The sequence below is a fragment of the Protopterus annectens genome, chromosome 8.part0 (assembly GCF_019279795.1).
Source record: "Protopterus annectens isolate FY-2018-M chromosome 8.part0, PAN1.0, whole genome shotgun sequence".
Lineage (NCBI taxonomy): Eukaryota > Metazoa > Chordata > Ceratodontiformes > Protopteridae > Protopterus > Protopterus annectens.
This window is the reverse complement of record NC_056741.1, coordinates 137,318,604-137,346,006: the sequence shown is the minus strand read 5'-3', so window position 1 is coordinate 137,346,006 and position 27,403 is coordinate 137,318,604. Positions and strand designations below refer to the sequence as shown.

General features: G+C 35.8%; 1 protein-coding gene across 1 annotated transcript in view; it reads right to left on the bottom strand.

Moving 5' to 3' along the window:
• Positions 1-684: 684 nt before the first annotated feature.
• The window catches only part of LOC122808675 (killer cell lectin-like receptor subfamily G member 1), a 629,706-nt gene continuing 602,987 nt past the window's right edge, over positions 685-27,403 (bottom strand). The window contains exon 5 of the mRNA XM_044079653.1: positions 685-1,234. Coding sequence (XP_043935588.1) covers positions 1,229-1,234 — 6 coding nt within the window. The 3' untranslated portion in view covers positions 685-1,228. The remainder of the gene's footprint in view (positions 1,235-27,403) is intronic.

Here is a 27,403-nt window from a genome sequence, read left to right as displayed (position 1 = left end):
CTCCCACATTCCAAAGACATGCATCTTGAGTGTTTCTCCCCAGGCCTCTGCTAAAAATGGGCTCTGTCCCAGTAGGATTTTCCTGGTAAACAAATGTTAAATAAATCAAATTCTGCTTACAGTTGTACAAGTGGAATTACTGTACAGTTCAAATAAACTTTCACTAGACTAACCAACATATGTCTTCTACTTTCCTAACGTTTTGGATCCCAAGCACCAAGTGAATGTATTATAATTATATGTCAGTATAAATGTCAGTCTGACTCTCTGCTAAAGCAATGAAACTACCAGAAATATTTTGTCTCCTTAAACTGCAGGTGTATCTTTCAACCTGTCAATAAGAAATTATCTCATTTATTCAGGAGCATTATATATTAATTAATTTTTTTCTTTATTTAATCTTCTGTAATTTCAAATAGATGCTATAAGTTTGCATTTGATCAATGTAATAATATTGGCTTCTATTTATTTAAATAAAACCATTTCCAAACTCTGAGATAAAACCAACAATTTTCATTTAACTATAATAAATGTAACTAAAAAATGTTACACAATTTTAGCTTAATATATTGAAAAGATAGATAAGTACATTTAAATTTAAGTTCAGTAAATCATGCCTACAACAGCATGTGATGATTTTGAAAACATTAATTTTATTCTATAAGTTCACTTGCAGCAGCAGTAGTAAAGGCTGTGAATCTTTTTTTTTTTTTTTTTTGGCTTTGTGCACTTATTAACATATTTTATAAACAATGCTGACAACACCATTTGAATCATTGCAGCATCATCCTTTAACATGGTATATCAGACATGTGATGACATAGATGTTTGGTAGATACTTTTGTTCTGTGTTTAGCCTCATCTTCCATTTCAGGTAGAAAATCAACTAGGAGATTAAAAAACTTAGAAACAAACACTATCATTATTTTTTTTTATATTTTTAAAATAAAATGAGACACATTGTTTTAGAAAAAATAGCTTTTTAATGAATTTTGATCTAGTTCTTTTAATAAGTATCAAATTGCTTGTTTGTCTGATGGCTAAATCTCCTTCACTTCACATATAAATGCCTCCAACACTGCTGTCTGTACAGTTCCTTGGTTTTACTCATGAATGTTAAGTGTTCTTCACACAGATACAAGGATTTGTTACAGAGCAGGATGAGGAATAGAGGCCATTTTTATTGATAGCAGCACAATCCTGAACACCTGGAGCAGCAATGGATATACTAAACCTAGAAAGAAAAGAAACACAGAAGTTAGGTCATTGCACCTTAAGCATGCACAGCTGATGAGAACAACACATCACCTTCTACCATAACATCAATGGATTTACTCTCCATAAAATCCTTTTTGTATACTTTAGAAGTACTTATGACCCATTACACAAATATTAAACATTTCATATTTTAAATGTATTTTAATAATGTACATAATTTAAATGGCTGAACTATATTCAGTTTAGTTATAAAAGAACAAGCTACACTTTCCCAAAATTTCAATACTAAAAAGTATAAACCAGAAACCATTAAAAATATTAATTTGCAAATGGCAAGCCCCTACTGGGCTCTGTATGTAGTGAGCATGACTCCCCACTTATACATACAGGCTCCACTGTTGCACTGCAGGGGGGAAAGTGAAGCAACCCACTAAAAGTGTCCTGTCATCTCACATAATGGTTAAATAAACCATGACCTTAAATCCATAACACAAAGCTACTTGACAGAACTGTTAGCAGTTAAGTGAAGAAATACCAATTAAATCATCTAGCTAAAGCATACTTTTATAATATGAGCTGTTTTTCAAATATTATTAACAGTGCCAGGACACTATTCATGCCTGACTGTTCACACTATCCAGAAGCCTCATTGTTCCAAGAAACAAATTCATAGTTTAACACTTCAGATGAGTAAAATAAATATATTGTCCTTATGATGCCTCAGTGCATTAAAAATAATTAAGTTATTCTAAATGAATGTTTTTGTTGTCTCTGCTACTATAGCTTCCTCTTAAAGTGTAATACGTTTTTAAGCCTTTATTCAGTAATTCTAGGACATAGCCGCACTTTTTCCTTTTAAGTAATATGATCTTTGAAAATATAATGTCGGTTATCCTTTTTTGAGAGAAATAGACAGTGAAATATGTGAAGGACAGATCTGGTATCCTAACCTGCAACCTCAGCAGTCTGCAGGACAAAATAAAAGAATAGGAATAAAGATAACTGTTCAAAATGTCAGTTTATGACCACAGCTAACTTAGCAAACCTTAGTAAAAATAAATAAAGTCCTCTTTCCTGAGGAAAACCATGCCAGGTAAGGGTTTAAGCAGATCTCTGCAATTATAGACAAGTGTATCAGATAAGAGCCTGCCACCAGTGGTGTACTCCGGGGTTCAGTCCTTGGGCCACCCTTCTTTCACATTTAATTCTCAAAGTTCAAAGCAAATGTTAAAGGTTTATAGTTGACCAAGTTTGCAGATGTCTGTAAATTTAGTGGCATTATTAACTCCCAGAGGACACCAAGATCTAAATACTGAAGTAGAAATTCTTTCAGTCAATATATTGACAGAATTCCTAAAAGTATGGGGAATTCTAAAAATGGCCTCTGTTTTGTAAGTTTTTAAAACAGACCTTGCTCTGCATTAAGTCAACCAGTTATGAACACATGATTAATTTTACTCTGTCAGACAAGGAATATACACTATAGACAGTAGTTTGTTTTCAGAGTCAGGCAATTTACTTTTTAATGCACTATCCCATCCCATATAATTTAAATAAACACTGGAACTTAACCAAGCAAAAGTTTTTGGTTGCTACATTACTGGCATTATTTGTCAAGCGTTACTCTTGAGCAAAATTTAGTTGTTTAACAGTCAGGTGAACCCACAGATGAACCCACAGCTGTGCAGTATAATCATATAATGCATTTAGTGTACCAAATATTATGCACAAGCTGTAAACATTTTGCATTTATTGTGTAGTACATTTGATTCAAAGGCATGAAGCAGTCAGGTCACAGGCCACAGATAACATACCACATCCTCTTGCATGATACCAGGAGTCAGAATCCTTAAATGTCTTTTTATGAAAAATCTTACTATGAAATTTTCTACTTCTGACTTCTTGAAGTTTGTTTTGGGAAACAAAGGAAGTTGCATTGATTTTTTGGATGTTAAACTAACTTGGAATGAAGTAAGTAGAAAATTTCATAGTAAGATTTTTCATAAAAAGATATTTAAGAACAATTATGTGCATGCGACCAGCCAATATCCTAAATACATGAGAAATAATATACCTAAAGGGCAGTTCATCAGAGCTAGCAGGATGACTAGCGATGATCAACAATTGGTAGATGAATTTGAATATGTTATACAGTTATTTCAAGATGGGGATACCAAGAAGTTTTTTTGAGAGAATTTGCAAAACGTATTTGGGATCAACAGAAGACTAGATAGTCCCTCATTTTGATTAAGGGCTTAATGCCTAGTGCAAAAAAGTCTTGTAATAAAGACGATTCTTTATGTTTTAGTATGGGTATGAATGTGGATAACATGAGCATACGTAATATAATAGAACGTAACTGGAAAGTTATTTCCGTTTGTTTTATTCCTTTGTTTCAGCCTTGGAATTGGTGTTTTTTGTTTTTTGTTTTTTTTTTATACATCAAGTGGCATGTTGTTGTTACATGCATATACGTACTGAGTATGTGCAAGCAAGAGAGCCATTTTCAGTGAGCAGCCAGAGTGAAAGCATGTATGTGTGTAGCAGTCAGTCATTTAGTTTGTTTAAGTTTAATGTTCCAGTCCTCCATCCAGACGTGTTTGTGTGTAATAAACTACTTAAATGAACACCCAAGCCTCATCATATTATATGAATACACAAGACGAGCATCATGGTGTCAGAATGTGATCCAAAGTCAAAACCATGAGACGCACAGTCAGTAATGGAGGAATATACATGAGTAAATCATCCAAAGCTGAAACAACTTGCAGACAGGTCAGAAACAAATTTCTAGGCACTGAAACTCACTTATATGACTTTTTACACAATAAATATAAAACAAAACATTCAAAATGTTCAAAAAAATTCTAATTAAATGAAATGTTCAAAACCTTGATATATTGATAGAAATATTTGAAATACTTAGGATTAACATTCAAAATAACTTCTGAATCACATAAAATGTATAAAAAAAGGAAAACGATAATATTGTTTTGCAATGTACTACTTTTTTGCATTAACTAAAGCTATTCGAAGTATCCAAAGTGTGCAAAGTGTTGGCAAATGTGTGCATTATTATAGTACAGCTATTTCACAAAGTAAAGAAATTATTGTGCATTTGAATATTATTACAAGTACCTGGTGTGTGTGTGTGTGTGTGTGTGTGTGTGTGTGTGTGTGTGTGTGTGTGTGTGTGTGTGTGTGTGTGTGTGTGTGTGTGTATGTGTATGTTTGAACATAATTACAAGGGCCAAGTTTGATCTGTGTCTAAAAGTAATTTGTGGGAATGGCAGAAAGATTTCGCAAACCTGGTCTGCTTGTGTTTGATATTAATGTTGCAGAAAAGTGGAGAGTGTTTGAGCAAGTACATGATATTTTCATAGAGGCTACTTTTTCTGACAAAGACACATGTACAAAGGCATTTATTCTGCTTAATTTAGCTGGTTCAGAAACCATTAAAATAGAACATTCATTTCTGTATGTGCCTGCTGTGTTTGCAGGGAAAGGGGAAGACCGCTATAGTGTGGTACTGGCTGAAGTACAGGAAGACCCTGAGTGCTTAAAATGTAAATTTAGAGAAATGTGCAACCCCCAAACAAATACTACAATGGAAAGGCACTTAATTTACACAACAGATCAAAAGCCTGGTGAAACATTTGCAGCATATGACTTATGAAATAAGGCAAAAAGTGCAGATCTGGTGATCTAGGAGATGAGTTGATAAAAGACAGGCTTGTGTGTGGTATTAATAATGATGCAGTGAGAAAGATTTTGCTTCTAGACAGTGATTTAATTTTGAGCAAGACCATAGATATTTGTCAGATATATGTGCTAACAGAAAAGCACATGAATATGCTTTCAAATGAGAAAATATGCTTGCATTGTCTTCCAGTACTAATATTGATAGCATGCAGCATGAGGTTAAAAGATACAGGCTTATGGGCAGGACCACGTCCATGCCCTGGGCCTCCCTAGCAAAACCTTGGTCACTAGAGCAAAACTCAGAGCAGCTGCAGTAAGACCCAGCATACACTCAGTAAATCAGAGGGGCTGAAATGAGAAAAATGCTTAGCTTTTGGTCAGCAGTGCCATAAATGTATAACGTGGAATCATTTTAAAAGGCTCTGTAAATCTAAAGGGGTACACTCTTTTATTAAAAAAAGAGTACTCAAAGAGGCAACTGATCAATTAGAAAGCTGAAACCCTACTTTTTATGTTGATGGTGTGTCTGTAATTGGTGAAGCAGTCAATGTAGTAGATTTGTGGGCAAAGAGTGAAGTGTTTTGTACTGTTCGGATTAATGGGAGACCTGTAAAGCTCAAGGTTGATACTGGTTCAAAGTACAATGTTATGTCAGCAGACACATTTGCTAGAGTAAAAGCTAGAGAAAAACTTGATCTGGCAAACTGTATGAAGCTTGTTGCTTATGGTGGTAAAGAAATTCAAACCAATGTCTTAGTAGTGCTTTCATGTTACCCTACTGAGATCAGCTATGACTTGCAGTTTTACATAGTCAAGAGACATGTGTAGTCATTATTTGGTCTCAAAGACAGTTTGAAAATGGGACCGCTTTCATTTAGTAAAGAAATTCACCTTGTAAGCATGAATGATAATAGCTCAAATTTCACCCAAACCATTTTTTTGACCATGCTGATATTTTTGAAGATGAACTAGGAAACTCCTAGTTGTGACTCTATGAAATCAAACCATTAGATAAGTCCAGTTGTAAGATGAGCACGGAAAGTTCCATTAGCCTTGCAAAGTAGAGTCAATGCTGAATTAGACAGAAGGGTGCATTTATGAGTAATTTGTCCAGTAGAACAAACAACTGAATGGGTATCTCCCATGGTAGTAGCTCATAAGAAAAGCTCAGATGATATTAGAATATGTATTGATCTAAGAGATTTGAACAGAGCACTAAAATCATGTAGGGTTGCCAACCTTTCATGTCAAAAATTCTGGGCATGAACGTGAAAGCAAAATGTGTGTAATTTTGGTAGCCCCCCCCCCCCCCATGCACCATTCCAGTGTCCTATTACTTTTTGGGGAGAAAACAGTTACACCTTGTTAGTAGTTTCTACTTTTCATATAGTTTTCTGTCTCTTTTTTATGTTTTGCCAGACATATTTTGATGCATGCCGAAGACATCATTTGCATTTATCCCCAGCTGCCATAAACACTCTTCAAAACTCTCTGTGTGCATACTGTTTTCTGCTTTACTTCTACAATGATTGCAGATATTTGGATTTAATTTAAAACTTTTATTGCAAAGTTTATAGCATAAACACTGATAGACATTTGCTAAACAAAGCAATGCAGTCTCAAAATGAAAAAGACTTAGCAAACTACTCTGCCTTTGAAACTCACATTCACTAAAATAGCATTGAAACCAACATTCAAAGAAAATGCATCTGGCCAGTGGAAGATTAAGTTTACCTTTGGGCTGTTTTCAAATCATAGGCCCCTTAAACACACTTTTAGGACCATGCAAAAGTTATTTGATTCAAATTCCTGATTGTATTAAATTATAATATATAATAACTAAATTATACCCCCTGTATAATACACCACGTGCTAGAGCATGTTTTAAATTTAGAGTTTTGAACGTTCTTCCAGTAAGCAATGATGCAAAAACATATGAATCAATAATGGCAAAACTGCCCTGTTCCGAATATTTCAACCATAAAAGTCAAACTTCTGTCATTACAATCCACCATCATTCAATATGCACAATCTCTTGAGAAGTAAAGGCCAACTGAATAATCCCACATTAAAGAGAGCTGTAACTAATGAAAAAGTTGCTACTAACAAACAACTTTATATTTCAGTGTTTCATCTACAAATTTAGTGTCTGGCTGCCAGCCAAAACAGCATTTCCAAAAATTATTCGAGCAAGCTGAAGTTCTGAATATGATTAGACAAACTGATAAATTGGTAACCCTTAATAATAAGCTGAAATCTCATATATCAGTTGAGAATAAATGTAATTGCTTTACATTCACTGGTTAATAAGTACTTCTGACCATACTGTATGTTATTCTTGTTGCACAAGACTTGCTCACTGCCTCTTAGCAAGTCTTTACTGATAAAGTTCATAGCAAATATGTTCAAAAATAAAAAAATAGATACTGTACAACTGCTGTTACATCCATTGTGAATATGTTCATATATAAGCACTTATCATATGTTATATGCTACTCCTCTGATTGCATTAAAATTGCAAATGTTTATTTACTTATGATTTGATAATCAGATACCTGAGCTAATTCAAGACCATTTTCAAGCCACAACCAAGGCCAAAAGTGTAAAGAAAACAGTATACAGGCAGTTCCTGGGTTACAGACATCTTACATAAGGACAACCCATAGATCAGAACAGGCTGTCGCAATATCGGAAATAACATGAAAATAAATACAAATCCTTAATGTTGCCCAAATCTTATCTTGAAGATGAAGAATTACATTGTACTTTCCTTTTCCCTGTTTTCCCAGTTGGTGAAGCTGCTGCACGTCTTGTTAGACCAGTTATTTCCAACTTCATGGGGAACAAGAGATCTGACTAGTTAAGAGATCACTGTGTTGGTGATCTAATTAGTCAAGACCACTGTCTTGTACAGTACAGTACTGAAGCAGTTATTGTACTGTACAGTAGAATGGGCAAATGCCATTGGGGCTCACTAGGGTCTAGCTGACAGTAGGAGGTGTGGCAGAGGTCTGAAAGTTCCCGAAATAGTGAAAAACATTTGTGGGTGATGCCTGTAGCACAGAAATGTGAAGTGAAGCTTTAAAAGAGGTAAGTTTAACATATTTGTTGTATGGAACGTTCTACTGTACTAGTGTAGTGTATGAACATAGTTACTGTACTGTTATTACACTGTACTTACAGTATTGTTATTATTGTTATTGCTACAGTATACACTATGTTTAAATTTTTTTTTTTTGGAAGCGTTTCTGAAGTGCTTTATATGCAAAGAAAAGTAAAATAAATACTAGACTGAGGCAAACATTTGACTAAGTGACATTTAATAAGAAACATATGTGCTTGTTTCGACTTACATACAAATCTGACTTAAGGACAGACTAAAAAAATGGATCTCATCCTTAACCTGGAGGCTGCCTGTACACAAAACATTTATCTACACTGGTGAAAGCACAGGTAGAAATATTCATGGTTTTATTTAGCTATTGAGAGACATGTCTGCTATGAAATATATTTTTATTGTAACCAGAGAAATTAACAGTTTTCTTAAATTTTAGAAGCAAGTGAACAGTTTTATTTAATTAGCTGCATTATTCTTTTATATATTTTTTACCATTTAGTTTCATGGAGTCTGGATTAGTTATGTTGTGATTTCCATTCTAGTTACCAAAGAAAACAAATAAAATCATCTTCACGTCCATGAGTCTGCTGTGTCAGTATTAATAAGCAAAAGTAAATGACATCCAGGTTTTGTAAATTGCAAGTGTTGAAGAATAAGGAAAATGGGTTCCTTAGAGCTGCCCATTAAATTTGAATGACTGCATGGTAATTTAGCATGTGTGTGGAGTAAACCAAGTCTGCCGTGCTGTAAAAGTGCAGTTTTTGTCTTGTTAAACACAAACAACTAACAAGCTTTTTAGACCCATTGCTTTAGAATATTCTCTGTTTGCTCATTTTCTTAACTAGTATCCATACCTCTCAACCTTCTGGAAGAAAAATCTGGACAAAGCCTAAAATGATGGGGGAACAAATAGGGACAGATTTTAAATATTGCTCTTACAAACTTAGATAGTTGATAAAATAATAGGTTTTGCGTTAGCATGAATTTTCTGAAGGATTTGGAGTCTTAAACTCAAATGTTTGTCATTATTAATTACTTCAATCCTCAGGCATTTGCCAGAAAGGTACATATTTTAGGAGGAACACACCACAAATATGAGGCAAAAATATAGCCATTATGCGAAAATCTGTACAGTTGAGAGGTATGCGTAGTATCCCCTTTTGGAAATGTATAGTTAGTTATACTGTAGTTAAGTTAGAAAAATGACAAATCTAACTTGTATGCAAACTAAAAACACATAGAACAGTACTAAAAACCTCAGACAACAAAAGTTAGATGTGTCTGATTACATATTAGCAACAACAAACACAATAAATAACAGTTCCTATAAACTGGAACTACCCAATATCTGCATCCCACATTCCAACTTCATAATATGTTGTTTTTAATAACATGCAAAATTTCGAGGGTAATAAATCCCATGATTATCATCCACTGCGCATTCCAACAAATGGCTTCTGGACTGTAATTCAAACTCTGTGCGCATGAAAGACAAAGATGTAAACCAATCCACACAGACACAACAGGTGTTTGCATTTGTGACCTGTTTTTTTCTTCTGCGTCTGTGCAACCAGACACAAGGGATGTTCTTAAAGAAGAACACCCTTAAAAAAACTTTTTTTTTTAATTAAAAGAAAAGTAATATCCTGGCAGTGACAACCACAACTCATTTTATTTTTTCCAGACAATACAAGGGAGTCTCCATTTTCTGGACAGTGTTCCTTAATTCTGGACATTCCAGAAGAATTCTGAATGGTTGACAACCCTGCTTAAATGACCTCATCATCCAGTATGTACAGTTGAAGAAGTTGCTGCCTTCATGCCAAATGCCACGTTGTTTTCTGTCTTAGATGCAAAAACTTCAGTTTGGCAAATTTTGCTAGATCAAAATTCTTCCTTGATGAGAAGTACCATTGGAGGGGGTTGTGGCCAAGGATGTCAACCAGATTGCAGCACTGTATCACTGCTCTGCCTTAAAATATTTTTTCTAACAGGATTTCAACATCTAAATGCATAAAACTTTGAAGAATCCTATTTCAAATAACTATCTTAATACTGAGGATATATAATTAAGAAGAATATTCAACTTTTAAAACTATTTTCTGGAGATAATTCCTGTCAGAAGTTCCACAAACTGACACAGATCAAGCAATAACTGTCATGAATCATTCAAAGGCTACTCTGCAAGACAGCTCCATGAAAAAAGGAACTACAAACAATTATTACCAACATTCAGGATCTTTCATTAAAAATGGATAACTTGGAAAACATTATGGAGAATATAAAAAAAGAAAGTAAGAAACTGACTGATGTCCTGAAAGAAATAAAAACAAAGCTTTCTGATCAAACAGCAGTAAATGAAGAATCTGTCAATGAGATAGATAGAAGACAAACAGAGAATGAAAACCAAACAGATTTTTTTATTGAAACAAAATGACATGTTGTTAGAAAAAGTGAAAGATTTAGAGTCTAGATCACAGAGAAATAACATCAGCATATATGGAATCCATGAGAAAATGAAAGGGAAAAACATGATTCAGTTTTTAAATGACTGCCTCCCTAAAACTCTAAACCTTCCTGAAGCCTTATCTTTTTGGGATTGAGAGACCCCACAGGTCCCTATCAAACATTTCTATTTCTAGGAACCCATCATCCCCAAGATCCACTATAGTGAAATTTTTGTCAACACAAGACAAGGACTTAATACTGAAAACTACGTGGTCAGGAAATCCAGTTCAAGTTAATGGGAAGAATATCAGATTTGATAATGATTACACTTCCACTATGATAACAAAGTAAAAAGCTTATGTTCCCCTCATCAAAAACTTTTAAAAATTTGATATTAAAGCACAGATCTGATTCCCTGCCGGAATTAAAATCTCTCTTACTGAAGGACAGAAAGTTTTTAATAACCTTGAAGAAACAATGGACTTTGTAAAAAAAGTAACACTGGCTAAAGTTGAAGACATGGATCTCTCCTTACATAGTCTGAAATGACAAGCTGCTAAAGGTACTTTAAACTCCAGTGACAAAACAAGTATGAAACTCAGAGACAAGTAGTTTGTACCTCATTTATAGCATTCCTTTTGACAAAAATATTTTCTTCAGTACTTGGGCTGCAATTACTACATTAAGGTATGATTTCTTATCATTATAGTAGTCACAATTTTCTTTCTCCTTTTTTTCTGTTTCTCCTTTTTTTCTCTCTCTCTCATCTCTCACTCTCCTATCTGTTTCCCATTTTCTATATATCATTAATAGGTCCTTTTGTTTGTTTCCATGTATTAATTGTCACAATATTAAGACGTCTTAAATCAGACATAAAAATGAGATTAGATGGTTACAGAAGCAAACACTTATTTTTGAAAGAAATAGCCTTCTCTTTGCGTTATTATATCTTTCAGTTTTGACTCCCTTAAGTAATATATCTATTGGCCCATGTTTTTTGCAAGCACTCTACCTTGCTTTTAAAAAGAGAGACAAAATCATTTGCATGCTTGCATTTGTGGTGGTGGGGCTAGAATACCGTTTTTTTATCTTTGGGGAAGTAGGATGACTGTATTTGCTTTATACATAGATCAGAGTCTTAAAAATGTGATTTCCCTTTGCTTTGGTGGTGGGAGAGGGAAAGTATAGATGGGAAAGTCTATTGCTTTGATTCTGTTACCCAAATTACATTGCTTTGTATGTAATGTTGTAGTAACGTGTTTTTTTTCTTCATTGTGTTTTTTCCATGGTGGTCAAGTGTTTGCACTTTCTATTGCATAAGCAGCAGGTCAACAAATGCTTCAGTTTTCAAATTTTGCCAGTAGAACTTCTGGAAAGCTTCATCCTCTGAATTCCATGACTGCAAACAAAGGACCACGATGTTTACTGCTGGAACAGCTTGTGGCAGTGCGATTTGATGTGCTGCATGTACTTTTACCTCCAGCTCAGTTTGATGAGCTAATTTGCATGTGGCAATAAAAACAATCCCTCCAGCAGAGAAAAGAATAAAATATCAGTAAGACTCTTTATGGTATTGTGATTTCTGAGCATGTTGAATACAATTGTGTTTTGGACTGAGATGTTGCATATACAGAAATGATTATAACACTGGTTTGGAATTTCATTTAAAAAAAAAGTAACAATAAAAACAGCAACAAAAAGAGAGGCATTAAAATGATAAGGCAAATAATACATGTGAATTGGATTTGTACAAACTCTTTGAAAGTTATACCAGACTTAATTACGTAAATAAAATGTTGTAGATATAAGAGCTGCAGTTCATGCAATTCCAATTTCAAACTGATGATGAAAATAAATGTTAAACACTGTCAGAGAATGAAATGTATTCACAAGTCTTGTAATGCTAAAGAAAGTACTAAGAGTGACAATTCAAGGAAAAGGAGAGGTCTGTACTTGATTTATATGACATTATTAGAAAAAGTCTTATAACTCTATTTCCAGACTAAATTTATGGGGTAGTTTGAGTGCATAGTAAAAAAAAAAGGAGAGGGGGGAAAAAGAAAAAAGGGGAAGAAGGAAAAAAAGAAAGAAAGAAAAACAGGTGCAAACAAAACTTATCATAAAGTAAATAGTTGGTCTGATTTATAATTAGTTTAATTCCCTGTAGTGGAAGTGATGTGTGGCATTTTTTTTTTTGTTTGCTGTACTAATGAGTAACAGTAAGACTCTTTATTTTAAAAACAAGAAAATAAGATATTTGGTCTTAACAGGGCAATACCATATTTCTGCAATGTTTCTATAATGATAAAATACTTTGTTACAGTGAAGACTTATAACCAAAATCAGGAAGCATAGACACAGACAAAAGAGAAAGATATGAATATATCTGGCACACACAATGACTTAGTGATTAGTTTAAACTGTTATTTATTCCTTGTGTATTGGATTTTATTTTTATTCTATATTACCTTGCCATATTCAGTTTCTTTTATTGCTTGCATGATCAGATTTTTGTGTTTATATATGTAGCAACTAGAAAATGCATAGTTCTTTCAGGTGCATACAAAGTAATGTGATGATCTTGTTTTGTAGAACTGCATACAAGAGATTATACATATAGCTACTCAAGCTAACAATTTTACATATTATATAAATAGAAAGGTTACCCTGCACATTTTTAAATTTCTTGCACCTATTAGCTCTAATTGTTTTTTCTTTTTGTTTATCTATCCTTAGACAACATGAGAAGCTAATGAACATATTACAGTACTCAGTTATGTATTAGGATGCAAGGCAGCAAATGAATAATATGTCTTTCAAATTTTAAAATGTTTTGTTATTATCTGGTAGATTTGAATAATGCATAGCCTTTCCTAACATCTAATCTCATGTTGTTTACTGTAGTAGAATAATATGCAGCATCATCTATTTTCATATAAGTACACAGGTCAAATTGAACCTTTACAAAATAGTGTAATTATAAGTATACATTTTTTTCCAAAAAACTTTTATTGAGGTTTTAGATATACAATCAAATAAAAGGAAAAACAAAAGTACATTTAGCACCAATGGATATAACAACAATTAAAAGAAAAGAAAGATTTAACAAAAACTTCAACAGGAGTGAAAAAACAAAACTTAAAAAATATATACAGTATATACGGGTCTATATTAGAACACCAAACATTCAAAATGTCGAGTGTTCTAATATCGAACCCTATGGATCAAAAATTCAAAACATCGAACATTCAGAACAGCAAATTTTTTCCTAAGGAAAATATTTGCTGTTCCAAAATGCATACACACAACACAAGCACACCAAACAAGCAGCAATCCACACACATACGCCTAAACTCTTACAACTAACCCTACACTAAACTATACATACACCACTAACTATCCACTTACCCTAACTCAAACCCTAACCCTAAGGTCCATCACTATCACACAGTCACCTCACCTGTGCCCTAACCCTAACTCATCTACCCCACCCTAACCCTCAAGTCCACACAATCACATACTTACCTGAACCTGACCTGTAACTTTCCACCACAGCGCTGAAAATACTGAAGCAACAGAAATGGACAACCGAATTCTTTCCCTAGGAAAAAATTTGGTTTTCTGTTTCTTCAATATTTTCAGCGTTCGCTGAAAACGGGTCGATATTAGAACACTCAAAATTTTGAACGTTCGGTGTTCTAATATAGACCCTTATATATAGTAGAAGTCACATCTCTTAAGTTAAGTTTTCATTGCAAGAAGTAGAAGATGAAGGGGGGAGCATCTTATATTAAGATGTGTAGGTGAAGTATACAGACTCCCTGTTAATTCTAACAAGGTAGTAAATAAGTACATGGTAAATTACTGGAAAGTTTAGACTAAAAATTGTTATCGTGATAACTTACTATAGGAGCTTATACATTTGGCTGGTGGTGTCTGTTTTTAATTCTTCACAATTAAGTCCAGCAAATGTCCCCAGTATTTTTGATAGTATTCCTTTTGTTTTATAGAGGTGTTTACCAGTTTATGGGAAGATATGAATTTAATAGCAAGGTTACGAAAATCTTCCCATGAAATTATGGATTTATCAATCCAGTTCTTAGTGATGTAGAATTTAATGAGGGCACATATAGTAAGTACGTGGTTTAGAATTTTGGGAAGACTAGTTCTATTGATGTGTAAAATAGCTGTTTCCCATGAAAAGGTGGAGTTTTCATATCCTATCTTTTCTAATCTTACTCTTAAGGAACACCATGGGTTGTAAACTCTTTTACAGCTCCAGAAGACGTGCAGCATGTCAGCTTTTTGATTTGGGCAATAGGGGCAATATGATGGATATTTGGGATAGAATTTATTTAGAATTGATGGAGTGCAATAAGCATTACTGTTAATCATGATTTGGGTGTAAAGCAGATGCTTGAAGGGGATTAGCGTAATCATATTTTCAATAGCCAATCTTTTATTTTCATATGAAATCACTTGACTTTTCTCATTCCAATAAGTTGAGAAGAGAAGTGTATTCTGGGATTTTATGTTTGTGATTAGTTTATATGTCTTGCAGATCATTTTATTCTTAGTTGCTAGAGTTAGAGAATTAAGACAGCTCATGTGGTGTAGTGGTAGTTGCTTTGAGTGCAGAGTTAGCATCCTGATGATCAATTTTAACAGATGATAATTTAGTTTTTAGTAACTAAATGAGTTGTCTGGGTATAATATATTTCTTAGGCAGCTTAAGTTTCTGTCTTAGTTCAGTTATACTACAGTCTTGCCATGTATATAGTTCCCAAACTGTGAAGTCTTTTATGAGAGGAAAATTTATTAAGTTTATTCATTGGTTGTTGATTAGTAAGTTGGGATTTAGGTGAAGTGTTTGAAAGAGATTTAAAGTATTAGAGAGCTGTATTAATTTGAACCGACTTTGAAAAATAAGGATCATACGTTTGATAAGTAGATGTAGGTGCTTAGTAAAGTAGTTTTTTGGATTTAGATTTAGAAAGGGGAGACATTTTGCATTTATATCGAGGGATTTAATTTGATTGTATGAGATTTTGGTCCATTGGGGTGTCCAACAGCTCGGTTTAGGATCATAGTTGACTATATGGATCAGTCTGCTAGAATTGATTACATAATAATAGAGTTTGATATCTGGTAAGCCCAGTCCTCCTTTATCTTTTGCTAGAGAAAGATTGTCATATTTTATTCTAACAGATTTAGGGTGCCACAAGAATTTTTATAAGGACTTTTCTACATTTGTGAAGAATTTTTGTGGAATGATTGAGAGAGTAGCATTAAGCTGAAAGAGGATCCTAGGTAGGACGTTCATTTTGACCACACTAGCTTTTGACAATAAGGACAGATTAATATTTCTTAATCTGTTAATGTCATTCTCAATATTTGACTATGTGTGTAGTAAATTTATCTTAATGATCTAATTAAAGTTAGAAATATAGCTTATGCCTAAATATTTTATGTGGTATTTGGGTTTAATCTGAATATCAAGGAAGTAGAATTCTTTATAGCCTAGAGGATTTAAAGGAAATATATATGATTTACTTGGATTTAATTTGTAATTAGATATATTAGAGTATGTCTCTAGTGAGTTAAGTTTTTTCAAAAATGCGATAAACTCATAAATCCTGTTCACGGACTCTCCAATAAGTGTAACAAGCACCTCAAGTTCAGCAAATGTTTATTCCATGAACGAACGATAAAACAAACAGCAGGACAGAACTCCAAAAACTGACAACACAAAACGAATGTGATAACTGGTTAAGCACTTTCACCTACTCGTATAGTGGGCTTCTTCAGAACCTCTTGTTGATGCTAAATCTAGCGTTTTATTTAAAATAAGGCGCCAAAAATAACAGATACAAAGTGCAACTATGAATCCATTAATGGAAACACGCCTCTTAAAGCTATAACTAGCATAAACAATTTATCTTGCTTGTAACCATGCTTATAAAAAACATGTCCCTTATTGACATCTAATACTGCTCATTTGATCATAAATCATAATCCGCTGCATGAAAAAAATCAGCTACAAGAAAAAAAAAAAATATATATATATATATATATATATATATATCGGGGACATATGATGACTAAAATGGATATAAAACTCAAATGAAGATGTCTCGTTAAATATTGTTAGAAAAATATGTATTAGTAATATGCATGCTTAGTGCATTTGAGGTTTAAAAAGGGTTAATACATTTATTCTGTTCACACTGCATGAATCTGCAGAAGCATTCCAATCCTGTTATGTCATGAAATATGTGCAGCTATGATCTGCTTATGCTTTGGAAATTAACAGGAAAGCATTTGATTTCTGCTAATGTCATGAAAATAATAACAGATGTTTCATTTCTACTAATGTCATGAGATTTAAACAAAGAGTTATTGATTTTCTGCTTATGCCGTAAGAAAGTACACAGCTGCTGAAGCTATTGATAATGAAAACAAAAAAACAAAGGCTGCTTGAAATTATAAACCATAGTCAGCATTACTTGTACCTAAGCTAGAAATGTACCTTGAAATGTAACACATATATATTACAACTGCACAATTGAAGAATAGAAAGTTTGTAGTGGGCTAAAAATAAGCCCCAAGGCCAGGTTGTTTTTCTCAAATGTTTTTTTATAATCCAGTCATGTCAGCAGGAAATCCAAGTAACATTTTCTATGTAACACATAGTGAGTTTTAAATCTGAACATGTCAGCAGGAAATCTAAGTAACATTTTCTGTAGAATAATACAGAAAGCTGTGTCTAACTACATCAACCATAGAAAAGTAACATTTCATAGAACTGTATAAAAGAAGCATACTGCTTACTGGTAATTTAGGCAAAATCCTGTATCTGCATATTTTTGTCTCCTTGCTGCAAGTAATAAAGGGTGCCATACCTGAACCTTACGTGAATTGGTCTTTGAATTTTTTTCCTTTGACAGATTGGTCCTTCGGGCCGGAACCCTCACTTCACCTCGGATCAGACGGGCCAGGTGGTTGAAACCGTACGGGGAAGAAACCAAATCGGTTCTTCTTATTTAAAAAGCCCTCTGACTGAATTGTCATGCAAAAGAGGCCAGCCACTTTCTGATCTGCAACTGAAGGACGGGTCTCCACAAATCAGGTGATCAATCACGTAGGCTCAGGTAAGGTGAATCTACTCTTTTCTGTTTTCTGTTTTAGATCAGGGACTAGATTTGTATTGTTTTTGTCAAGACTGTATTTTACAAGTCAGGGACAGAAACGATTACTGTCTTGTCATAGATCAGGAGAAACAGAATAGGTAGGCAGTCATTCTGAAGAGACTATAACAAAATCCATGGTACCACGTTAAAAATAAGAGACGTTATGTAACGATAAAAGGGTAGAACAAAATGGGTAATAATTGCACAAAAAGACTCCAAAATCTGCCATTAACCGAAGACGCAAAATACATGCAGTTGCAGCGCGCTGACAATATTAAATACTATTCAAAATTGGTCAATAAGTATGAATTTGACGGAAAATTAGAAAAATCCTCGCTTATCAAACTTGTCAAACAACTCAAAACCAATTCCAAAGGTCGGGTAAAAAAGCAATGCCAATTAGGAATTCCTCAGGCACACAGGTGGATTGAGGAAGTAAACCGTAGGGAACAAAAGAACAATAATTCAAAAACAATGTTTTTAGATAAGGAGTATGAGCAAGAGTTGTTTAAAAATCATGCAAACAGATTGATATTACGTAATCTGTACTGGGACACAGAAGGGAACAGTGTAGCCAGCTGTTCATTGCCCCAGGAATTTTTTGCACTCTATAAATCTAATCGACTACCACATGTTAGCTTAACCAAGGACAAAAACATAGAATGGGCAGACCTAGGAGAAAAAGTCATGAGATGTGAGAAACAGACAGAATTAGAACTGTCAGAGCAGGGAATAAAAGTACAGAAGCTGAATTGGATAACTCAGACCCACCCAGCTGTACACTCGCAGTCTAGCAAGGACAGCTGATTAGCACTCCTATTAAATGGGGAAGAGAATGCCTTACAGAATATACCAGAAACTCTCTGGTCAACAGGAAAGTCAGATGTAGGACTTATTCGTACAGCGGGACCAGTTACTATCACGCCAAAGTCAGCATTTAGACCACAGAAAAGACAGTATCCCTTAAGAAAATATGCAGAGGCAGGAATCAAACCTATCATAGCAGCTTTACTTAAGGAAGGGGTGCTGGTGGAATCTCCCGATTCACCATGTAACACACCCTTATTTCCTGTTAAAAAAGCAAATGGAGAATGGCGTATGGTCCAAGATTTACAAGCTGTAAATGACGCAGTAATACCAAGGGTACCTACAGTGCCAGACCCACACACCCTGCTGAATGATTTAAAACCTCAACAGAAGTATTTTTCTGTGGTAGATATCAGCAATGCGTTCTTTTTGATACCGATACACCCTGATAGCCAGTATTGGTTTGCATTCACATTTCAGGGGAAAAGGTATACATATACGTGACTACCACAGGGATATTGTGAAAGTCCAACAATATTCTCACAAGAAATGGCAAGCAACTTGGCGGGATTTACCCCACCAAGAGGCAGTCAGATTTTACTTTATGTTGATGACATCCTGCTGGCGGTCCCCACCCAGCAAGATTGCAAAGAAGATACCATAGCGCTATTATGATTTTTAGCCGCTGAATGGCATAAGGTAAATAAAAATAAACTGTAGCTTTGGAAAAAACAAGTCAAATACCTAGGATATGTAATATCCAAAGAGGGTAGAACATTAGATGAGGACAGAAAAGTAGCAATTTTGCAAGTACCAAAACCCACTACCAAGAAGGAAATGATGTCCTTCCTGGGTACAACTAATTTTTGCCGAAGCTGGAATCCAAACTATGCCTTGGAATCTGCACCTCTGACTGACCTGATATATAAAAAGCCTATGGCAGCACAGGATTTGTTACAATGGACACCAGAGGCAGAATCTGCTTTCTTCAAACTGAAACAGTTAATAGCGTCCTCATTAGTTCTAGGATTACCAAACTACCATAAATGTTTTTTCCAAACTGTAGATTGTAAGCAAGGTTATATGACATCAGTGTTAACACAACAGCATGGGGACAAGCAACACCCTATTGCTTATTATTCATCACAGCTAGACCCAGTGGCACGATCCTTGCCCCACTGTGTACAAGCAGTAGTTGCAGCTGCAATGGCAGTACAGGCTTTGGCCTCAGTAGTTTTATTCCACCCTCTCACTTTGAGAGTGCCTCATGCAGTCACGATTATTTTACTGCAAGAGAAGGTAGCATATCTTTCCCCTGCTAGGCATCATTCCTGTATGACTACATTGTTGAGCCAACCTCACATGACAATTGAACGATGCATGACTTTGAACCCTTCTACCTTGCTCCCAACCCCTGCAGATGGCACACCACACTGCTGCCTGCAGGTAATTGAGCAAAAGACGCTACCTAGAAAAGATCTCACGGATGTCCCCTTGGATGATGCCAAGGTGACATACTACGTGGATGGTTCGTGCAAAAGGGGTCCTGCAGGACAGAACCTAGTAGGATATGCAGTAGTTTCTGATACTGAGATTATAGAAGCAAAACCTTTACCACACAACTTATCTGCACAGGCAGCAGAATTGATTGCCTTGACACAGGCATGTACCTTAGCAAAAGGTAAATGTGTAAACATTTTTACTTACAGCCAGTACGCTTTTTCTACTGTACATGTTTTTTGCGCAACAGTGGAAAAACTGAGGAATGATAACATCTACTGGCAAATCTATCAATCATGCACAGTTTATTTTAGATCTTTTAGAATCTATTCAGTTACCTCAAAAAGTAGCTATTTGTAAATGCACAGCTCACACCAAGCAACAAGATAGGATTTCAAAAGGTAATGCGAGAGCTGATACAGCTGCAAAACAAGCAGCTTCAGAAGTATTTCTTTTAAATGAGGAACTACAACCCTCTGAGATTTTAGACTTAGAAATGTTAAAGACAATGCAGGCACTCACTACACAAGCTGAAAAACAAAGATGGGTAAAACGAGGAGCAATTCTCGAAAAGGGGCTGTACATCTCTAAAGAAGGAAAACCGATACTACCATCTAATTTGTTTAGATATGCAGCTTTGTTGACCCTGGGCAAAGACATGTCTCAACAGGGGGGATGTTACAGCTGGTGAACCAGGTGTTCACAACGTACGGATTTACAAACTACTCCAAAGAATTTTGTTTGATGTGCCAAATTTGTAACAAACATCATGCACAAGGGGCGTTAAAACCCAAGCAAGGGAGTTTCCCTACACCACCATATCCGTTTCACACTATCTGTATGGATTTCATAGAACTGAACAAATGTGAAAATAAGAAGTATTGTCTTGTCATTGTAGATATGTTTTCCAGATGGGTGGAAGCCTTTCCAACCAAAAATCCAGATGCAGTCACAGTAGCAAAAGTTCTTGTCAAAGAAATCGTCCCTAGATTCGGCATTCCGGAAAGGATCTACAGTGACAACGGCATGCACTTTGTAAACCAAACCATACATATTAAAGAATAAATTAAGGAAGTTAATAGCTGAGACAGGAAAAAACTGGGTGTATTGTTTGCCCATGGCACTGTTGAGCATGAGAACTGTTCTGACTGCAAAAGGATTGACTCCTTTTGAAAAACTGTTTGGAAGGGCTTATTATACACTCCAGTGGAAACTTCTCATGCCCGCAGACCAGTAAGCTGACTATACACTAGCTGAATATATGAGAAATGTGTTGAATTCTAAACATCTGTTGCAGTCAAATTCTGTTTCAGATAAAGAACAAACAAAAACATCGGAAGTGGCAGTAATCCCAGGGGACTGGGTGTGGATAAAGGCCATTAAAAAGAAAAATTGGACATCACCAAAGTGGGAAGGTCCATACCAGGTGCTTCTTTCGACACCCACTGTAGTCAACATCGCAGAGCAAGCCTCATGGATCCACCTGACACACTGCAAACTAGTTAAGAACTTTGAACTGGACAAAAATCTTACCTCTCCATTGGGGCCCTCAGCACAAAGTCTGGCTACAAAGGGGGGTCAGATCAATAGGACTGATCCATCTCAACCCCAGTGAAGAAACCATCGGTGCTGAAGGTCCTATTAGGGCAGAGAGTAAGATCACATGTCAAAAGCAAAAATGATAGAATCCAGAAAAATCCAAATAAAACTACTCGGAAGAGTCGGAGAAAACAGAAGTGCAGAACAACCATTTCCTCAGAAGTATTGCATAATCATCCTGTTAACTGTACTAGTGACAATAATCTTTTTGTTGTGGCCATTCCTTTTCCCAGCCACACAAACTGAACTGAATAAATGTGGAGAGTTGCACGTAGAGTGGCACCCAAACTTCAACACTTACCAGGCAATCAAATATGTGTATGCTGAGACCTTCAGTGTTTCGAATTGCTGGATTTGCACAGCTTTGCCAACAGCATACGGGGGGGTTATTGTTAACTTCAGTCCCCCTAGGAGCCAACAAGACATGGGAAAATTTATTCTATGATACATCAGATGTTACATCACAAGATAAAGTAGCATTGCACTTGTCTGTTCGACAGAAGGGGACTGTGTGTTTTTACAAAAATGATACAGTTCAGGTGGGTTGGAGCAATTGCAATGTGACTGTTCCCTATAGATGCTACAATAAAACTGATAACACAGGTTCCTATTGCAACACAAGCTATGATTCATTTTTTGAACTGATGCATAGGACAACTGATGAAGTAAGACATAATGCTGACCTCTATAAACAACTGATTATAGTTGACAAAAAAAGTTTCATCCAGAACCAGGACATAGTAAAGTAACTACCAAAGTAGAAGACTGTTATTTTGTATGTGGTAGGAAAGCATACAAGTGGTTACCTGAGAATTGGTCCGGCAGTTGTTATTTGGGGTACCTGGTTCCAGCCATACGACACACAGCAGTTTTGCCTCAGGGGAAAATTCGAAATGTTCGATGAGAACTCAAGAAGCCTGTCAATCCACTGGGACAGATCAATGCGGGCTGGAAAAACCATCATGCTGTGGGCATAGGGAAAAATGGACTGTTGCATATGGACTTGGGTGATACCATCAGGTATACTGCCAGCATATGGAGCAACGAAGTCAATCTGGGAACTGAGAAAACTGTCTAAACTTCTCGAAATAATGAGCAATGCAACCTTTTCCGCACTAGAATTGGTGACTGATGAACTGACTGCCATGAGAACTGTAGTGCTTCAAAACTGCATGGCACTCGACTTCACCCTAGCGGTGAGAGGAGGTACTTGTGCTTTAATACAGGAGGAGTGCTGTTTGTATATTCCTGACCACAAACATGAGATAGACAATCACCTTGAGGTAATTCAGCAAGTGTCGGCTATGACCAAACCAGGACCAAATCCATTGACGGACTTTTTCCATAGATTGTTTGGGGGGGTGGGGCAGTATCCTGATGAACATCCTGATTGCCATCTGTGTAGGAATAATCCTACTGGTGGTATGTGTTTGCTGCTGCATCCCCTGCATGAAAAGACTGATTAAAGATTTTATAGACATGTCAGTTTCAGAAATCTTATACCAAGGTGCTGAACTTGAAGAATTGTTGAAAAATTGAAAATGCTTTCATAAGTTTAAACTGAATGACTCTCTTAACTGCAAATCCTGAGTAGGAAGAGGTTAGGGGAAGAAAACTTGTTTATGCTTATTTTGAAAGTGGAATAAAAGTATTAAAAGGGGGGACATGTTAGAAAAATATGTATTAGTAATATGCATGCTTAGTGCATTTGAGGTTTAAAAAGGGTTAATACATTTATTCTGTTCACACTGCATGAATCTGCAGAAGCATTCCAATCCTGTTATGTCATGAAATATGCACAGCTATGATCTGCTTATGCTTTGGAAATTAACAGGAAAGCATTTGATTTCTGCTAATGTCATGAAAATAATAATAGATGTTTCATTTCTACTAATGTCATGAGACTTAAACAAAGAGTTATTGATTTTCTGCTTATGCCGTAAGAAAGTACACAGCTGTTGAAGCTATTGATAATGAAAACAAAGGCTGCTTGAAATTATAAACCGTAGTCAGCATTACTTGTACCTAAGCTAGAAATGTACCTTGAAATGTAACACATATATATTAGAACTGCACAACTGAAGAATAGAAAGTTTGTAGTGGGCTAAAAATAAGCCCCAAGGCCAGGTTGTTTTTCTCAAATGTTTTTTTATAATCCAGTCATGTCAGCAGGAAATCCAACTAACATTTTCTATGTAACACATAGTGAGTTTTAAATCTGAACATGTCAGCAGGAAATCTAAGTAACATTTTCTGTAGAATATTACAGAAAGCTGTGTCTAACTACGTCAACCATAGAAAGTAATATTTCATAGAACTGTATAAAAGAAGCATACTGCTTACTGGTAATTTAGGCAAAATCCTGTATCTGCATGTTTTTGTCTCTTTGCTGCAAGTAATAAAGGGTGCCATACCTGAACCTTACGTGAATTGGTCTTTGAAGTTTTTTCCTTTGACAAATATATACAAAATTTACACCATATAAGACATCTTACTGTCACATCACTAGAATTCACCTTAAAATTGTGTACCTATGATTATGTTGCTACATATAGAAAAGACATAATGCATTATAGATTCAGTACATATATAAACTCCGTCTTGGTACTGAATCGACCAAACACTCCAAAAAATATATGTGTAATATTAAAAATCATGTATATACAATGTCAATATTAAAGTTAAAAATGTTTAAAAATATTTAAGAATGTGGTTACAAATACATAAACATACAAGCTGAAACTGATAACCCTCTATATATATGACCTCCTGTATATGTATCCTCTTATGTAAATTCCTAATATTCAGTATGTAAATGCGTTCATTACTATTGGCTCCCAAATTGAACTCCAATTAGTTTTGATTATAGTTGTTGTATACTAATATTAATATTATGTTTAAATCTTCTCCAAGATTGGTTTACATGAAATATATTCATTGAGTCCTGGAGTAGTGGTGGCATCTAAATAAAGTTGCCACCAGACCTCTTTGAAACTCTACAAAGTTTTATAATCACCACCTTTTGGATCCACTGAAACAATTTCAAAATGGCAAATTTGAACTTGTGTCTATCACCCATATTTTTTATATGTTTATATAAGGCATTTGTAAGATCTTTCTTCTGAATACAATAGATGTGATCATATATACATTGTCTAAGACACCGCTCGGTTTTACCTATGTAAAAACTAGTACATTCACAACATTTGGCTAAGTAAATAAGCATTTCTGTTCTACAATTCCCATATTTAAATCTAACTAATGATTGCAATTCATTCTGGATAATCACTTTCTTATCTTCTAATATATACTTGCATTGGTTGCATGTTCCACATTTTGAAGTAGGGGAAAAACTGTCAGACCTTTTGTCTCCATTTACTGTCCTAGGAACTAATAAGTTCTTTATGTTCCTTCCCATTTTGTAGACAATTCTTGGTTTGTTCCCCATTACTTCCACTAATTTATAATCATGGGAAATCAAATACCAGAAGTTATTAATTATATTAACTATCTTATTATTTAAACATAATATTAATAGTAGTATACAACAACTATAATCAAAACTAATTGGAGTTTAATTTGGGAGCCAATAGTAATGAACGCATTTGCATACTGAATCTTTAATATCTTGGTAAAGCCCTGACTGCTGTCTGCTCCTGTCCCAGCGTCTTTTGCCTCGTACCATACTCTACCTGTGCTATTCCCGCACTAGTCTCTTGAAACCAACCTGCCTTGTGGAAAGAACCCTATCAGAATCCCTGCAGTGGCATCTCACAGCCTAAATTCCCTGCATCCTGTCTCAAGATAATAAGAAAAACCATACTCTTCCTGTGCTATTCCCGCACTAGTCTCTTGAAACCAACCTGCCTTGTGGAAAGAACCCTATCAGAATCCCTGCAGTGGCATCTCACAGCCTAAATTCCCTGCATCCTGTCTCAAGATAATAAGAAAAACCATACTCTTCCTGTGCTATTCCCGCACTAGTCTCTTGAAACCAACCTGCCTTGTGGAAAGAACCCTATCAGAATCCCTGCAGTGGCATCTCACAGCCTAAATTCCCTGCATCCTGTCTTAAGATACTAAGAAATACCATACTCTCCCTGTGCTATTCCCGCACTAGTCTCTTGAAACCAACCTGCTTTGTGGAAAGAACCCTATCAGAATCCCTGCAGTGGCATCTCACAGCCTAAATTCCTTGCATCCTGTCTGAAGATAATAAGAAATACCATACTCTTCCTGTGCTATTCCCACACTAGTCTCTTGAAACCAACCTGCCTTGTGGAAAGAACCCTATCAGAATCCCTGCAGTGGCATCTCACAGCCTAAATTCCCTGCATCCTGTCTCAAGATAATAAGAAATACCATAATCTTCCTATGCTATTCCCGCACTAGTCTCTTGAAACCAACCTGCCTTGTGGAAAGAACCCTATCAGAATCCCTGCAGTGGCATCTCACAGCCTAAATTCCCTGCATCCTGTCTCAAGATAATAAGAAAGTATGTTGTTGGTCTCTATATTCTGCCAGTAACATTGTAAACCATTGTACTAAACCCTTTAGGGTATCTAATGTAGGCTATAGGCCAGGACAGCCAGCAATCTCTACCTCCCTCTCTTAACAATACTATTACCCACTTACCTCCTAACCTACACAGTAACCCCTATTACTTGCAGTCACCCCCTCCCAGTTCTACAACCAGCTAACTCCCTCTCAAACTCACCTACAATAGAAGACCCGGCCACTAGGTGGCACCCTTAACCCAGCTTTCACCTCTTGATTACCTTCTGCTCTCTTGTTTCCTTAACTAACATTTTGGATCTCCCAGACCACCCCTTTATACTCTCTCCTCACCCTTTACTACTACTGTCTACAACCACCTACTCCATCACAGACTCCTTACTTATCTCTGCTCTTACCTACTCCTGACTTACCTAACTTACCTTTAGTATCCAGCTCTACTGATTGTTTCTTGTCAAGCCATTTTTACTACCTGTTTCAACCCGCTCCGTTAAGCCCTCATTGGCTCCCCTCCCTACCCCAATTCCCACCCATCCCCAGGGGTCTTACTCTTATACTATTTACTCACACCCTTTCCTCCTCCCAATATTCTCAGGCTACCTTACCATTGGCCACACACCCCTATCATCCTTCTCTAACCACTCCCTATTCTCTCCTAACCACACCCACCTTTTCTTTTGCTCTTCCCTGTCAGCAACTACCATACACCCATACCTACAACAACACACCCAACTAATAATCCATCCAAATGTATAAACCATCAGTCCAAATACATTTACACTTTCACCTGTTACTTCTGCTACTTATTCTACCACCATTACTTTTAGCCTACATACTTACCTCCTATGAACACTCATTACATCCAAACATTCATAACCCCAATAAGCTAATTACCTCTTCTTACCTACCAGCACTCACAAAACATGTAAACATAACATCTACACCCAGCTATCTACTGTCTAGATTTCATAGAACAGTCCACATTAGGCACTACAATCAGAATCCCAGAAAATCTCCTCATCTATACAGAAGAGTCCCAACTCTAGGCTCTCTTATACAACTCCTCTCATTAAAAGACGGAGACATACACCCAAATCCTGACCCAATGACACTTCCTACCACACAACTCCATGATCCCAATCAATTCAACACACATTCCCTTACTCAGCCAACAAACTCTCTCTTCATAGCCCACCTCAACATATGTAGCATCAATAATAAAGTCTCACAACTCCATGCTCTCTTAGAACTCTACTCTTTCGACATTCTCTGCTTAACAGAAACCTGGTTAAAGCCTGTAACTAAA